The 16,551-nt window shown below is 45.9% G+C and overlaps 1 protein-coding gene across 4 annotated transcripts in view; it reads left to right on the plus strand.

Moving 5' to 3' along the window:
• The window catches only part of CCDC149 (coiled-coil domain containing 149), a 94,677-nt gene that overhangs the window by 12,996 nt on the left and 65,130 nt on the right, over positions 1 to 16,551 (plus strand). Inside the window, exon 1 of one of the 4 annotated variants that reach the window (XM_042936780.1) lies at positions 5,394 to 5,674. The exons of the other annotated variants lie outside the window; for them this stretch is intronic. Within the exon in view, the coding sequence (XP_042792714.1) occupies positions 5,669 to 5,674 (6 nt within the window). The 5' untranslated portion in view covers positions 5,394 to 5,668. Of the gene's footprint in view, positions 1 to 5,393; positions 5,675 to 16,551 lie in introns of those variants that run through there. 4 annotated transcript variants of the gene reach the window in all.

Consider the following 16,551-nt stretch of genomic DNA (forward strand, 5'->3'; position numbering starts at 1 on the left):
CTTTGCACATCTCCGTTTCACATGTCCTGTGTTCTCGGTAAACAGAAGCACGCTGAGTGTTTGCAGGAAGCCAGCGTTTCCACCCACCTGGGGTTTGCTCAGGCTGTGCCCTCTGGCAGGAACCCTGGTTCTCTTACTTCTTCTCACTCCTCCTTCGAGGCTCAGTCATAACCACCTTAACCTCCAACTGGAAGGTCTTTGGCCTCCTGCGATCGCATAGCATCCAGGTGCACCTCTGTGACCAGGTCGGAATTATTTACGTACGTGCCTTGTCTCCAGCCTGGAGTTACTCAGAGTGGGATGGGGTGGATGTTTTTTGAATCTGCCATTATACCCAGCACAAAGTCCTGCTTGTAGACAAATCTGAAAGAGATGACAAGCCTATCCGGCTCTCAGTTAACACTTGCATTGAAAACCTGCTGAATTAAAACAAGGACATCCATTTGTTTGCTTGTCAGAACAACATTCTCGTGTGTTTCTCTCCCCAAAGTCCCCTTGTATCCATTTGATCTCACAGACCTTCTGACTTTCCAAATACAGACTGTGATCTGTTAAAGGTAGTAAGTCAAATCTCCTTTTAATAAGCCCCAAGGGATTTATGAATTCACTAGAAGTCGTTTCCTCTCTCTTTCTCTCTCTCTCCATCCCAACCTCCCCTTCTTTCCTTTCTTTTCTTCCAAACTGAAATTTTATCGTATCAGATATATTGCTTGACAAGAGGCAGAAGCTGTGGGTGGGAAATCATTTGGTTATAAAGAGCTACTTTCTGTAACGGGCTCTGACCTGTGTTATCGTGCGTCGTACCCAGCCTCTGCCTTCGCCCTGGACTAGAAGGGTTTGTGCCAAGGTTGTTTGCACCCACCTTTGACTCTCATGCAAAGAAGCTATGCAATTGCTTTGGCCTCTGCGGTCACCTCATCACAGGACATAATACATAAAAACAGTACCTTACATCTGTCTTTCTTCTACTGATGCTTAAGAGGATTAACCCAGCCTCAGGCACCTTGCTAAAAGTCAGGGTGCAGAAGCCAATGGGATGCTGTCACCTTCTTCTCCATTCCCTTATCCTCATAACCACCTCGTCAGTTAGAATGAGCAGGGGGTAGTGTGAAGAAATGGAAATTCGGAGTCCTTATTGATGGTCGCTTGGCAAGAAGCAAGTATGTGGAGGCAGGCCTTTTAACTTCAAGTCAGATGTTTCTCCCACCGGAAGGCTTGGGTTCCTATCCTCTGCATGCTCGTGCCAGCTGACCTAGATCTGAGCCCAAGAACTTGAGCTGAGATAGAGACTTCTGGGGTCGGGTTCCAAATTCCCGGCCAGACTTCAGTAGAGGCTGGAAGTTGAGCAAAAGTGGCGTCGGGGACGCCTGCAGATGTGGCCATAACTGGAGGACGGTCAGGATGCCACCTCTGCTGTGGAGGCTGCAGGCAGGCGCTCCAGGTGACCCAGTGCTGTCTGAGCAGGGGCTCCGCAGAAGTACTAGAATCTAATAATGCCACGGACCCACCTCCCCTGGATCCTACCTGCCCCCATCACAGAGAGTTTCCTTGGGCAGCTGTGGGGGCCCTACCCTTGTCGGCCTGAATCTGTGAATGGAGAAAGGGTGGTGAAGAGAGGTGAGTGACTGAAGGTATTACCTAGAGATGGTAAAACTTTGGATCATGATGGATTTGACTTTAAATATCTGAATAAACTTAAGCGGCCCCCAAATTTAGAAAATATACGTGTGTTTATTCATTTTTTAAAGTTTATTTATTTTTATTTTCAGGGAGAGAGAGAGAGAGCAGGGGAAAGGGAGAGAGAGAATCCCAAGTAGGCTCCGTGCTGTCAGCACAGAGCCTAATGCAGGACTCGATCCCATGAACCATGAGATCATGACCTGAGCCAAAATCAAGAGTCAGACGCTCAACCAACTGTCCCTAGAAAATATACGTATGTTTAAAAGAAAATAACTATAATTCTAGTACCCAGAGATGACTACTGTTAATATTTTAGTGTTTAATCATTCAGATACTTTTCCAGGCCTTTATTTCTAAAAATGAGTTTATATCACATGCTACGCACATACAGTGAATGCACAAGGTGAATGCTCAACGCATTTTTGCACGTGCACCACCCAGGTCAAGATATAGAACATTCTCAGCTCCCCAGAAGGCTCTGCATGCCTTTCCTAGTCGACTCTACCCACCCACCCCTCCTGCACCCATTAAGCATTTTTTTGAATTCTGTCACTGTATGCTGTTTTATAAGGTGTTCTTTTTCTTGCTCAGCAATAAGTCGTGAACAGTTTCCACGTCACTAACTCATCTCCATCGACATCAGTCTCTGTGGCAGCACGGGATTACACCGTGTCGACAAACTATACATTTGCTGGACTTTGAGCCTATGTCTTAGAAATTCTTAACTGCATTGTTTCCCACTGTTGGAACACCCAGATGTCTGACATCAGAGTTCTGTTAAACTCTAGAATAGGCTGCAGGGACAGTGACTTTAAGGTTTTCCCGTGGTTTTTTGCACAGCCGGCTTATATCTTCCCTTGCTTACTTAGTTTCTGTGAATGCACATGAGTTAGGCTGAACGACCTAATAACTACCCCTGTGCGCTGGGGCAAGGGTATCTGGCATCTTCCCACTCGGTGTAAAGGTTTGTACAGGAGAGCAGATTCTAGGGTGTTCGTTCATCCTGTCCATCAACTTCTTTTTAAAAATTCATTTTTGAAAAAGGAGAGGAATTCATTGGACAATTCAAACACCTGGGTTTTAGAGAGACGTTCTTTTAAGATGATAAGATTGGTTGGTGAGCAAGGAAAATAACTGTTTTGATTACTGGAAACATTCGTGAGGATTCATGAGAAAAATTCCACACTTCTCCAGAAACAGTCTCCGACCTAGTGCTGAACAGTTAAGTTTTGATCATGTAGGTATTAACCGCACACATTTGGGGACCTTCCTTATTTTCACCCTCTCTGTTTAGCTTTTGATTATTTTACTACCGCTGTTTCTACGACCACTGCTGTGATTGCTACTACTCTCTCAGTATCATTATTATTATTAACTGCAGTAAAGTTATTCTTTTCATTCTGTTTTGCTTTTAAGTAGGCTCCACATCCAGCAGGGAGCCCAATGCGGGGCTTGAACTCTCCATCTTAAGATCACGACCTAAGCTGAGATCAGGAGTCAGATGTTTAACTGATTGAGCCACCCAGGCGCCCCAGTGAAGTTATTCTTACAAATGTGTCCATTTATTAAGCCCTGTGTGCCATACATATAAGGTTCATCTAAGGTTTGGTGCAGGCACATATTTGAAGGAAAAAGGATATGTTTATTGGGTGCTATTTAATGTGCCCAGTCCTGAATGCTTTATATATGCATTTCATTTATACCTCACAACAGCCTTGAGAGGCAGCTAGAGTTACCACCATTTCATTTGCTGTGATCAATATGGCTAAGAGTTGATAAGTAAACATAAGAGAATATGCTGGCAATACAAGAGCTGGGATTTGAACTCGGGTTCTTTTTATTCCAAAGTCTGTGTTTCCCCTGGTCTACTATAGCCTCACCAAATGGATGAGTGAGTGAACGAATGAAAAAACATTCTAGTGTGGTGCTCATTTTTAGGAGGTGTGTATTTTGAATTATCAAGCCAAGAAGGAAGTATTCTTTCATTTAAACTCTATGAAAACCTCAGTGTAGTACTTACACAGTTTTGTATCATGGATATCCAGTGACACCTGTCAGGGGTGACATAGGGCTCTCTTATGAACTCAGTTACATATCTTACATTAAAAGGTGCCAAATTTCCTCAGTATCAGTTGCTTGGGTGTGTTGGCATACTATTTAGGATTAGTTTTAACGTAATACCAGAAGCAGCAGTGGTTTGGATAAGATAGAGTTATCTGTATTTCTCTCTCAAGTACAGTGACTTTAGAGGAAGACCATTTAAGGCTGATATGGCAGCTTACAGTTTTTCAGGGACCCAGGCACCTTCCGTTTCTTTTATCCACCGTTCCAACAGTGGAGCTTTCCATTTTCGGGATGAATATTTTGCAGGAGGAAGAAAACATGAAGAAGAATATGCTCCTTCCTTTAAGGAAACTTCCCAGAAGTCTCCTGGAACACTTCTGCTTCCCTCTTCTTGGCCAGCACTTTATAGGAGATGTAGGGGATCATAGTAACTCCTACCTCCTAGGGCCTCATTGTGAGGACCAAATGAACTAATGTGTGTGAAGTGCCCAGAACAGTACTTGGCACACAGTCAGTGGTGGAGGAGGGTCTGCCCTTAGTGTTTTGTCTGATGCCTCCATGGCCATATCTGGGGTCTAGGCCCATCAGGCTTGATAGGTCTTTCCCAAAGACTGTTTTAACTACTTTGGTCTTTGCACCCTCCTACACAGTACGGACAGCAGCAGTCCTAATGATATAGCATGAACATGATGATGATGATTGATGATGAGGAGGATGATGATGATGATTATAAAGATAAAAAAAATAATAACCTCTTAGCAAATGCCAGCTTCACGCCAGTGACTGGACTAAATACCTTGTCCCATTACCTCCTTTATGTCGCAGACCCTACGAAGGACACACTATCATGGTCCCCCTTTTACAAGTAAGGGGTCTTTGGCTCAGCAAGAGATGGATTAACTTGCTCAAGGTCATTCAGCTACAGGTGCAGGGCAGGGACTGGAATCCAAGAAAGTCTGACCCCCCCCCCCCCCCAAAACGTACTTGGGATATCCACTGCCTTCCATGAGCTTTTAGGTCTCTCTGCCCCTAAAATTTCATCTCCTTTTGGAATGGTTAGCCTGGTCACATATTTAGTCAGTCCTATTGACACTGCTGTCTGTAGTGACCTTGATTATCAGTGACTTTCCTTACTGAAAGAGAAATGCCCACGCCTTGATGCTACCTGCATCAGTGATGTCTTCTCCAAAGGAATCCTTTAAGCGCCAGGTCTTGTGTCTGTACTTGGCAGAGGAACAAACTGAAGCAACCCATGTTACTGTCATTTCAATGCTCTTCTGATGAACCGTGATTGTGGTGGACAAATGGGCTGTCAAGAGAAGCCATAAAATTATGCCCAGTGTTGGCTGTTGGCTTGTTGGTGATGTGGAGACAATGGGGACTTTGCCATCCTCCCTGAAAGCCATACTAAATTGAGATCATCCGTAGGAGCCCTTTGCTGGCATAATCGACCCAGTTGCACCATTACCAGCCAGGGAAACAGACCTGGACAGAGCCCTCGCCTTAATTAGTGTTTATAGTTTAGTCTGCCCTCTGAATAAGCCTGCGATTTGAATCAGCAGAACTGCACATCCACCCATGTTCCAGAATGAATCTCCACCTAACTTGTTGCCGTGGGGCCGAGTTCTGAACTGACAGTTCTTGTTGAGGAACATCTCTCACTAATCAGTACTGCCTGGAGGTGGTGGTAAGAAACTGATAATGACAAGCTCAGGAGCAAATTAACAGTGCTCAGGAAAATATGAGCTAGGCATAGAGAGAAGGCAAAAACAGCTCCCACTCACAAGCTTCAGCTGGGGACACCTTCATCCTGTAGGCGGAAATTGGGGCCCAAGCGGCCCTTTAATGATGACTCCGTGATTCTCACGCAGAGAGAACCGCTGGGGGGAGCCGTGATGATCACGATTGGCTGGCATCTTGGCAGATGGTGGTAAGAGCTCTACTTCCTTGGATAATTAAAATAGTGGTGGATTTGCATGTCTGATTTCAAGATCTCTAGTCTGCAGATGACTGCCTTTCGGGGGCAGACAGGGACGGAACACCTCCTCGCCTTGGAGTATCTGCACCTGACTCTAGTTGGAAGAGATGGAAGCCAGGGAATAGTCCCACAAACGCTCCATCTTGAGTTGAGTCTTCATCTGGAGCACTCTGACCCTCTTCTGGAACACTTCATCCCAGCAGGGAGATGATATTTTTCACAAAGGCAAGGTCTGCTGACAAACTTAGGAATGGAGATTGGTTTTCTTTCTTTGAATAGGATGAACGCAGTTCTTTGGATTATTGTGATTATTAATAAGATTGGTGCCTTTAGAATTTATTGAGTGCTTTAAAAAAAAAAAAAAAGCATGCATTGTCTTATAGAGCCCTTATGACTCTCCTGTGAGAGAGGTGGGGCTGGCCTGGGTTTAAATCCCACCATTTCCAGGGTGCCTGGGTAGCTCAGTCAGTTAAGCGTCCAACTCTTGATTTCAGCTCATGTCGTGTTCTCACGTTTCATGGGTTTGAGCCCTGCATTGGGCTCTGCGCTGAGATCGCGGAGCCTGCTTGGGATTCTCTCTCCTTCTCTCTCTGCCCCTGCCCTGCTCTCTCTCTCTCTCTCTCTCTTTCTCAAAATAAATAAACATTAAAAAAATAAATCCCACCATTGCCGCTGGCAAGTTGCGTGACTTTGTTCTTAAGTTTATTTATTTATTTTGAGAGAAACAGAGACAGCACGAGTTGGGCAGGGGCAGAGAGAGAGGGAGAGAGAAAATCCCAAGCAGGCTCCGTGCTCTCAGCACAGAGCCCGACACGGGACTTGAACCCACAAGATGTGAGATCCTGACATGAGCTGACATCAAGAGTCGGATGCCTAACAGACTGAGCCACCCAGATGCCCCACAAGTTGCGTGACTTAAAAAAAGAAAAATCTCCTAGGTCCTCAGTTTCTTCATCTGTAAAAGGGGAGAATGTCTACTTTTTGGGGTTGTGATAAGGATTAATGACTTATATATGGGAAATACTGAGTCACCTTTGGGCACTGAGTAGAGTCCACTATGGTGATGGTCATTCACCCAGCATTTATTTTTTTTTTTTTTTCAACGTTTTTTTATTTATTTTTGGGACAGAGAGAGACAGAGCATGAACGGGGGAGGGGCAGAGAGAGAGGGAGACACAGAATCGGAAACAGGCTTCAGGCTCCGAGCCATCAGCCTGACGCGGGGCTCGAACTCACGGACCGCGAGATCGTGACCTGGCTGAAGTCGGACGCTTAACCGACTGCGCCACCCAGGCGCCCCATCACCCAGCATTTATATAAGAGGAAACTGAGATACAGAGGGGGTGAGTGGTAGGTGATGGCCATGGAAGCCACATAATTTCACACTAAATCCCAGGTGCCATGTCGTGTCTATCAATAGTGCCTTTGTCTCTGTGCCTCCCAAATTCCTTTTTGTTAAAGGATAGTCCTGGAATCAGTTGGAGTTCTGCAAACGACTTGAGCCTCATCTGGGAAGTGGAGGCACTGCCTCATGGTGTTTGAGGGCAGATCTGAGAAGTCAGGGGCAGATAGATATACAGCGGTCACTGTGGCTCAACAGTAGTAAGGATTTTAGGGGTTTTTTCTCTTATTATTTTTTTAATGTTTATTTTTGAGAGGGAGAGACAGAGTGTGAGCAGGGGAGGGGCAGAGAGAGAGGGAGACACAGAATCCAAAGCAGGCTTCAGTCTCTGAGCCATTAGCACAGACCCCCACGCGGGGCTTGAACTCATGAACCATGGGATCATGACCTGAGCTAAAGTGGGAAGCTTAACCGATGGAGCCACCCAAGTGCCCCAGGGTTGTTTTTTTTTTTTTTTTTTTTTTTTTTTTTTTTATGATTTCTTTTTGAGACAGGGGGAAGATGAGCCACAGCAATTTTATAGCTTTCAAAGACAGTTTGACCAAAATGTTGTCCATGCTTTGTTGGCTTTTTATTGCTACCCAGCCCACAAGAAAAGCTTTCTGCAATGGAATTGAATTATTATCCCATAATGAAATGCCTAGTGAATCTCTCATTCCATTCCATGTGTGACTGTTACATGTTTTAATATGTCATTGTATATGTGAGCGTTTGTGATGTGGGCTGTCAGCTACAGCTACGTACCCCAGGCCCCTGGCAGCCTGGATGGAAAAGGGTGAACCTCAGATGCGTGGGCAATTTTAGTGCCCCATCCCGAATCCTGGATCTCTGTGAAACAAACCTGAATTGCACGCCTTGCCATCAGCATCTCGGCCGGAGGCAAGGTCAGATCAGCCTAGCGCTGGGGAGAGAGCAAAGTCGCTCTAGGCAAACAATGGTCTTTAAAAATATATGCCGTCTTCAGCAAATGAGAGGGATTTCCTAGCCCATTTATGGCCAACTAGAAGGAAAGCAGTCTTTTTTCCTTGCATTTCCTCCTAATCTTTATTGGCCTGAAAAGAACAGGGGTGCACTCAGACGGTACAGAGACTGAGAAGGTGGGGACAGGGAGTAAGGAAGGAATAACAGGAGGGAAGGATTGAAATAGATATTCAGGCAAACCCTCGTTATTCCTAACTTCACTTAACCAAGACTGTCAGTGAATTTCACATACCCCCCAGCTACCATAGTTCACATTATAAACTCTTCCAATTACCTGAAATCTCACTTAACTTAAATTTCCAGCACATCCCCTGGGGCATTCAAATCATCAAAGTTTGCCTGTCGAAAGTAATACTGAAGAGGGGGAAGCCGCCATGGTGACTCAGAGAAAGCTAGATCATAAAAAAAAAAAAAGAAGTCATCTTAGAGAATGGCATTAGAATCATTGTTACCAACCTGAAATTGCTGAAATGTTATCTAAAAATTACAGAGGCGAACACAGATTTGGAACAGGGCTGTGGACGTGCTTAGGAGACTGGGGTGTGATCGTGGCTGGCAAAGGCTGCTCCCACGGGTGAGTCAGTGTGGTGTGGTCACGATGGCCGCAGGCTGGAGGACCTCCGTGAGATGACTGTCCACGTGGGGTTGGCCCCACTTAGCATCTTACTCCACAGATGCCCAAACTCTGCCTGGCAAGGTTCAGTGTGTCCCTAAGTGACAGTCCTGTATATCTGGAGTGGTCAGTCTGCAAGATTTCAGAGAATAAAGGTGTAAAGGAAGTTTATGCCCCTGTGATATGGGGAAGCTCTCGTTTTAAGGAATAAAAATGAGGTGAAATTACAAATGCCATTATGGCAATTCTATAGGAACTGTCTTGTGACCTCTCCATACATATCAAGTTTTTGCAACCAGATTTCTTTCTCTAAAAATTTTTTAATGTTTATTTTTTATTTTTGAGAGAGAGAGAGAGAGAGAGTGCAAGTAGGGGAGGGGCAGAGAGACAGGGAGACACAGAATCTGAAGCAGACTCCAGGCTCTGAGCTGTCAGCACAGAGCCTGACACAGGGTTCGAACCCACAATCCGGGAGACCATGACCTGAGCTAAAGTTGGATGCTTAACTGACTAAGCCACCCTGGCGCCCCACCAGATTTCTTTTTCTAAATGATGCTAAAAATGGACTTTCGAGAGTTAAGCTTAATAATAAATAATAATTGATTAGCTTCCTAAACAATATATTACAAATAGGTAAATATATTTCAGCTTAGCAGGAATCAAAATTCATTTACATCTCAAATGTAAAGTGTATTGAGCACTCAGCTCTTGGTCAGGAGCTTGGCTCTGGAGACGCAAAGGTGAATGAGTTGGACCTTGGCTGCAGGGAGGCCTCAGTTGGTGGGGAGGCAGATGGGTGGGCTGGTGGCTGTGATGCCCTACTTCAGGTGTACCTGGAATGTCACATGGTTACCAGGAGTCAGGAAAAGGGCAGGAGGAGTCCGAAGCGGACTGCAGCCAGGTACCGCAGAGCTCTTGTTTGCCAATCTCTGTAACAGGGATATTTTTAAAGGTGAGTGAGTGGCAGGACCTGATGTATGGTTTTCAAAGGGATTAGTACCTGGACCAGACAGGTAAGGAGGCAAGAGGAGGCTGTCGTGATGGTCCCGACCAGACATCACTGGGCAGGGCAGAGTAGGGCTTCTGAGAATGGAGGGAGTGGCTTATTGGAAGTTGAAGTTATGTCGATTGTCGGATACTGTTTGCCCGAAGCCACATATTGGGTGAGAAAGGAGGTATTCCTGGGTGGAGGACGGAGAATAGGGTAAGAAGAGGGCAGTGAGAAAGCAGGAAGTAGAGGAGGACCAGAGGGGGAAATCCCTCTCAGAAAAGAGGGAGCCTACAGTTGAGAAGTTTCTAAATTATTCCTGAACACGAACCCTTCAGCCACACGAGTTTATCAGCACGTTGTGAAGCCTTTGGGGATTAGCAGGTAATATTCTCGCAGCGGCTAACGAGAGCTAGCCTGACCCCATCCGTAAAAATCGCCAAGGACCACGAGTCACTGTTCGAGGGAGAGAGTCACTCGGTGGAGAGAGGCTCCCTCCCTGACAGCCTGGCCACCTTTATCTCTCATCGCATTTGTCTAGCTGTAAAGCCATCTAAACAGTAATGTGGTATTTCAGATAGTCGTTTAATTATTATGATCTTCCTTATAGCAAATTATGATTTGCTTTATTGCAGATAACAGTAAGTGGGTAGATAAAAGCCGCTCAGTGGTGAAAACTGTAGGTCTCGGTTCTTAGGATGAGAGCACAAGGCTACCTACATGGCGTTTGTATGCAGGTAGGGATTGACATCGACAAATGACTTGTGAGTTGTGCTTTAAAAATACAATTGAAATGCAGTTCAAAAGAAGTCTATCTTGGAGAGGATAATAAAAGTGTTTCACGAGGTCTAGCATACGTGCCGAAAACCGGGCATATTTTACCGTTTATTGCATTCACGTTCACTGATTACCCCGTGTACTTGGTGTGTGGTTTTCTCCTTTCTCCAGGTGGTAGGTGTATACCCCACGGCAGCGTGTAGACTTCACCACTGTATATGTTTCTGGGTGTGATTGATAGAGTCTCAGAGGTTAATCAGAATAAAAGGAATTGTTATTAAATGTGCACTGTTTCTTTTTCAACCTTTATTCACAAGCCACCAGAAGGAGGACCTTAGCAAAGTTGAGGAATAAGCTCAATAGAATGGATCTACCCAGGTTAGTGTGGTGAACAGTCGTTGTTTTCTCACTCCCCAGCATTCATTTCTCTTTGCACCAACACCCCGGGTGGGAGGGCATTACCCCTGGATATAATCTGCAGGGACAGAGCACAAGACTATAATGTGGGTGTCCTGTGCTCCCCCAGGCAAAGGATGGCACATGATCTGCTTTAGGCCACCCCTTGAGGTGAGAGATAAAGAAGCTGAAACTTTACCCCGTTCTGCCCCGATCGGTGGCCTGTAACCTCATCTTTCCTGCACTGAGACCTGGTGGTTCCTCATCCTGCCTGCAGCCACCAGAGTCATCTCGCTGCTTACTTGTTTCCAAGTCGACTTCTCTGTCCTTCTGCCAATTCTATGAGTGCCAATATTCTTCCAGTACATTCCTGCGTTAGAGTATCAGTTACTGTCACTTACAGCTAAAGGGTCCTGTTGCTTAGAACCCAACGCAGAGAACAGTCTGGCTTTGCTACTGACTACTACTTTAGGAATGAAGGATAAATTGACCTCATTGGGCTTCAGTGTTCTCCTGCCTAAAATGGGGCTAATCCTACAACCTATGTCATAGAGCAGCTGTATGGATTGAATATAATGTTTCAAGTTGATCATTGCGTACAGTTTGGAACAAAATGTTCACTAAATAGTGGTCACTATGTCACTAATTACTATTGTTAATGAAATAAAAGTCTACACTTCTCATCGTTATTACTCCTAACAGTGCCTGACACATAGTAGGCGTTCAAAAAATACTAATTTGTTTTCTCCTTCTCCTTTACTGAAAACAAACCCAAACCCTCCTTTTCTTGGGCCGAGAAGAGAGCAAATATCCCCCACGCCACACGTGAAGAGGGGGCGTGGCCCCCACGCCACACATGAACTTAACAGGCAGAACTACGCCTTGACTGGGGAGCAACGATGGAAGACAGGGAGAACCAAGTGTGTATCCCCTGGCCAGAGCGGCCGGTTTCGTGAGGTTTGCCCCCGCTCGTCTCCGCCCTTTGACCTGCGGTTGGGCAGCCACGTGACCCGTCCGCCCACTGATAAGATTCTGATAGCAGCTGCCGTGGCTGAGGCTAACCCCCTGCCTGCAGCCGGTTGCCTGGGTAGCACCCCGCCTAACAGAACTGCGTTAGACAAGGTGATAACAGAATCCACATTAAGAAACAGCAAAGCCAGTGTGTTCTTTGTCGGCCTGACAGATCAGATCAAACTGCAGGATCCAAAGGTGTGTCTGCAAAGCGGGGCCCTGAACCCCAGCTGCCTTCCCCTCCCCCTGCGAGCTTGGCAGCAAATTTTACCCAAGCTGTATAGTCAAAGATAATTTACACTGCATTGATGTCAGGCCGAAATTGTCTTCCTCAAAGGATTCTTAATGTCACTCCCCTATTCAGAGACCCTCGGGGCTCCTGCTTGCTGGAAGAATCGAATCTGAACTCCTCAACACCACTTCCAGGCCCTTTCTGACCTGACCACCCATCTGTCTCTCTTTCCAGCTTTATCTTAGGTAGCTTTCGTTCCCACCCCTCCGCCCAAGACAGCCCAGCATGCTGCTTGCCATGCGGACAGCCTGTCTTCCGGCATCTCACCTCTGAGCTTTGCTGGGACCGTTTCCCTGCCAGGAGTACGGTTTTCCCATCACCACTACCTGTCACAACCTCAGCTACCCTCCCAGCAAAACAATCCTTCCACCTGTCCTTTGGGATCCGTCTCAAACATTCACATCTTCCTCTGACTCTCTGAGCACCTTCTTTGCCGAGCTGTGATCCTCTCCTTGTGATGAAAAATAGAATAGCAATGCACATACGGCACTTACTATTGTAAATGTTTCACACATACTAATTCTTTTAATTCTCACACTAGCCCTATGAAGATACTATAATCATACCCACTGAACGGATGGAGAGACTGAGGCACAGAGAGGCTAAGTAATTGGTCACATAGCTAGTGAGCGGTAAAGTCAAGATCTGACTGCAGTGTCCCAGTTCCTTCTGCCATGGTCTCAACCATTGCTTTAAGCTGCCTTTCCTGTGTTTCTGGGAACTTTGTATGTCTTTATAGCATTTAGCATACTATAGTTCGTGACTATTAATGAATGATGATCAGGCTACTTATTATCATCTATTACTCTCTCTTTTATTTTATTAATAATTTTTATTGCTATAAAAAGTACCAGGCACCATTCTACGTTTATAGGCACTTATGTCTCGCCAGGGATGCGTGCCTTAATTTGGTGTGTGGAGAGAAACGCACTGGGCTGAGAGGAACCCTCAGCTTAGGTCCAGCTCTGGGTCCTACTAGTCAGCCCTGGGTAAGTCAGTGCACGGTCTGGGTTCCAGTTTCCACACCTGTATGATTAGGAGTCTGGTTTAGGTGATTCTTGTGGTCTTTACCAGCTGCGAGTTTGAGAATCCATAAAATGGGGATAAAACCACACGTGTCACACAGACCGTTGAGGCTATAGTGAGATATAGTAAGATAATGCATGACATTTTCTCATTCGTTATATGTATGTATTGAGCACCAGCTATATACCGTGCATCATTCTGAATGTGGGGTACCTAGAATGAAAAAGCAAAGCACTCGTGGCCATGGAGAGGGAGATGTTGAAAATAAACCAATAGTCATCAGTTACATAACTCAAGATCAAGTATTAAGTGCAATGAAGGAAAGTAACACCGTGTAAGAGGATTGAGAGTCTGGGTGTTTACAGACAGGGACGAACTTCCTGAGAAGGAGACGTTAACAACAGATCTGAAGGAAGCCAGGGAACAAGTCTGCAATCCAAGCAGAGGAAGCAGCAATGCCAAGGCCCTGAGGTTGGAGTGGGCTTGATGTGGTCATAGACCAGCAAGGAGGCCAGTGAGGTTGGAGAGCAGTGAGCAAGGGTAAGTGGGAGGACTTTGGGTTTTGTTTTAAATGTGATGGGAGGCCGTGGGGGACTTTGAGTCACTACATGTCCCCATCTGCTTTCCGTTAAGAAGCATCATTCTCATTATGACACGGAGCAGGGACTGTAGGTGGGTAGAAGCAGACAGTGTGAAGCAAGAGGCTGGGGCCACGGTCTAATCAAGAGATGATGGCGGGGGCGCCTGGGTGACTCGGTCGGTTAAGTGTCTGGCTCTTGATTTTGGCTCAGGTCATGATCTCCTGGCTCATGAGTTCGAGCCCCACATGGGGCTCCGTGCTGACAGTGCAGAGTCTGCTTGGGATTCTCTCTTTCTCCTCTCTATTCCCTTCCCCGACTTGTGCTCGCTCTCTCTCTCTCTCTCTCTCTCTCTCTCTGAAAATAAATAAACTTAAAGATGATGGTGGCTGGAACAAGAGTGAGAGTGGGGGAAGTGGGTGAGCAGTACCTGATTCAATATACCCTGTGAAGGTAGAGCCCGTGGCATTAGCTGATGAAGTAAATGAGGGCTGCGAGCAAAAGAGAAGAAGCAAGGAGGACTCCAAGGTTTCATGGAAGACCAAACATGGTTTGTACCACTTCCCAATGGGGAAGATTCAGGGCAGGGAAGTTCAAGGGGATAGTGAGGGTTCAGTTGAAGCTGCCTCTCAGATGTTCAGATGGAGACACAGAGTTAGAGACGAGAGTGAACGCAGGTGAGAGGCTGAGCTGGTGACACCAACTTGGATGAAACCAGCAAGAGATGACGGGAAAGCCCATTGGACTGAAGGCGATCCCCTTGGTTGAGGGGGGTAAGGTTTTGAGTGAATGAAGAGAAGAGGGTCCGGGGCCTGAGTCACAGCTTACGTAACCGTGTGCAAGTGCCCTTTGAAAAACTATGCGTCTCATCCACGTGACTCAGCCGGCGAAGAGCCCAGTGTGTTCATCAGTACACAGGCGGCCAGAACTCTCCGTGATGGAGTTGGTTGGTGACCGAGCGGATGGCTAGGTGGCCTCTTGCGCCTCAGTCCTTCCCCGTGGAATATGATTGAAAAGGGTCCCAGGAGGGCCACCTGTCTTCCAAACGAGGCCTCAACACACTATGAGTCAAAATGCACCACTCCGAGTACACAGTCATCTCTGAGAGCGTTTGGTTAAAAATGTAGTTAGACCCTGGGACGCCTGGGAGGCTCAGTCGGTTGAGGGACCGACTCCTGTTTTAACTCAGGTGAAGATCTCACAGTTCAAGAGTTCGAGCCCCACACTGGGCTCTTCACTGTCAGTGTAGAAGATTCTCTGTCTCCCTCTCTCTCTCTCTGCTGCCTCTCCCCTGCTCTCTCTCTGTCTCTGTCTCTCTCTCAAAAATAAATAGACATTTTTTTTAAATATGGTTAGATCTAAGAGAGGTAATGTGTGGACCTACTACTAATGTATTTGGGACCAATATAGCATACTAAAAAGAGCCTGGAATTTGTACTTCAGAGTCCTGGTTTGAGCTGACAGTAGTTAGTTCTGTTACCCTGGGGAAGACAATCTCAGCTCTTTTTTAAAATGAGGAAAACAGTTTTTGTCCCACTTGTCACACAATGTTGACCATCAAATGAGAGAATGTCTGTGAAAGTGTTTCGTTCGCTTTAAGTGCCATGTACGTAGTACCTTGAATTTTGAAAAAGTGTACAAAGTCCAATTTTAGCATGGCACCTTCTGTTTGAAGCCCAGTGAGGGGGGCAGAGCAGGTATTAACTAATCAGGGTTGTGCCTCAGTCCCAAAGAACGAATTATCTCCATGACATAATGGCCTTTATTTGGGCGCCATGATGCCCACTCAACTCTCCAAATGCATCAAGTGCCATCTCCTGTATGTAGCTTTCCTCCCCTGCCCATAAAGCCAACCTCCATCCCACTCTTGCCTCCCTTGGAGGCCTTCGTGAAACATCCATCGAATGAATGAACACATGTGCAGGGTGGCTTTTTACAGAATAGTGGTTTATAGGCTTTTAGAGTGGCAGTCCACGCTAAATGTGTGAAGATACGCAGATACGTGTGTTTATTCCTACACACATGCTCCAAAAGAAAAGCTTGGGGAAACAATGCTTACCTTCATGGGATGCACACGGATATCTTCTGTTCTGCATCTTTTTTTTTTTTTCTTTTTAAAGAAAATGACATTGCAGGTGAATTAATTTCACTACCCAGACTAATGTGTCGTGACCCACCACTTGGAAAACACTATTAGGCCAGAAACCTTGTTCTTTGCAGTCGGGCAAGTCGCTTGGGTTACCTGTGAGGTTTATCCCAGCTCCAGCATTCAATGCTAATTCTAAATAACAAAGAAACTAGGAGGCTGTGGGAATAGACACATAGCATTTAAGGCAGCTTGAAGATTTTCTGCATGTAATGTACTTTTAGTTTTTCCTGGCCTATGTGAGGAAGTCAATATCCAATAAATGCTTACGTTTGGGGCAATTATTGTCCAAGAAAGATTGGACTTTAGTCACACACACGTCATCAAGACTATGTAGAGATTTGCAAGGGTGACTTTCAAATAAAAGTCAGGTTCCCTGTGTCTAAACTCCTTGGGTCCCAGAGGCGTTTCAGTTCCTGAAGTTATTGGAATCTGAGAGGAAATGCCTTAAGCATATGGTACATTGTGTATTGGCCCCAGCAAACTCCAGGGCAGTGACTAGTCAATAATCAAACACATTGATTTGTCTTCAGCAAATGTATGAATATTGACATTTAGTGGCATAGAGACCATAAACACCTTCACATCTAGGGCACGTGGGTGGCTCAGTCGATTGAGT

Source organism: Panthera leo, chromosome B1, assembly GCF_018350215.1.
Source record: "Panthera leo isolate Ple1 chromosome B1, P.leo_Ple1_pat1.1, whole genome shotgun sequence".
Classification (NCBI taxonomy): Eukaryota; Metazoa; Chordata; class Mammalia; order Carnivora; family Felidae; genus Panthera; species Panthera leo.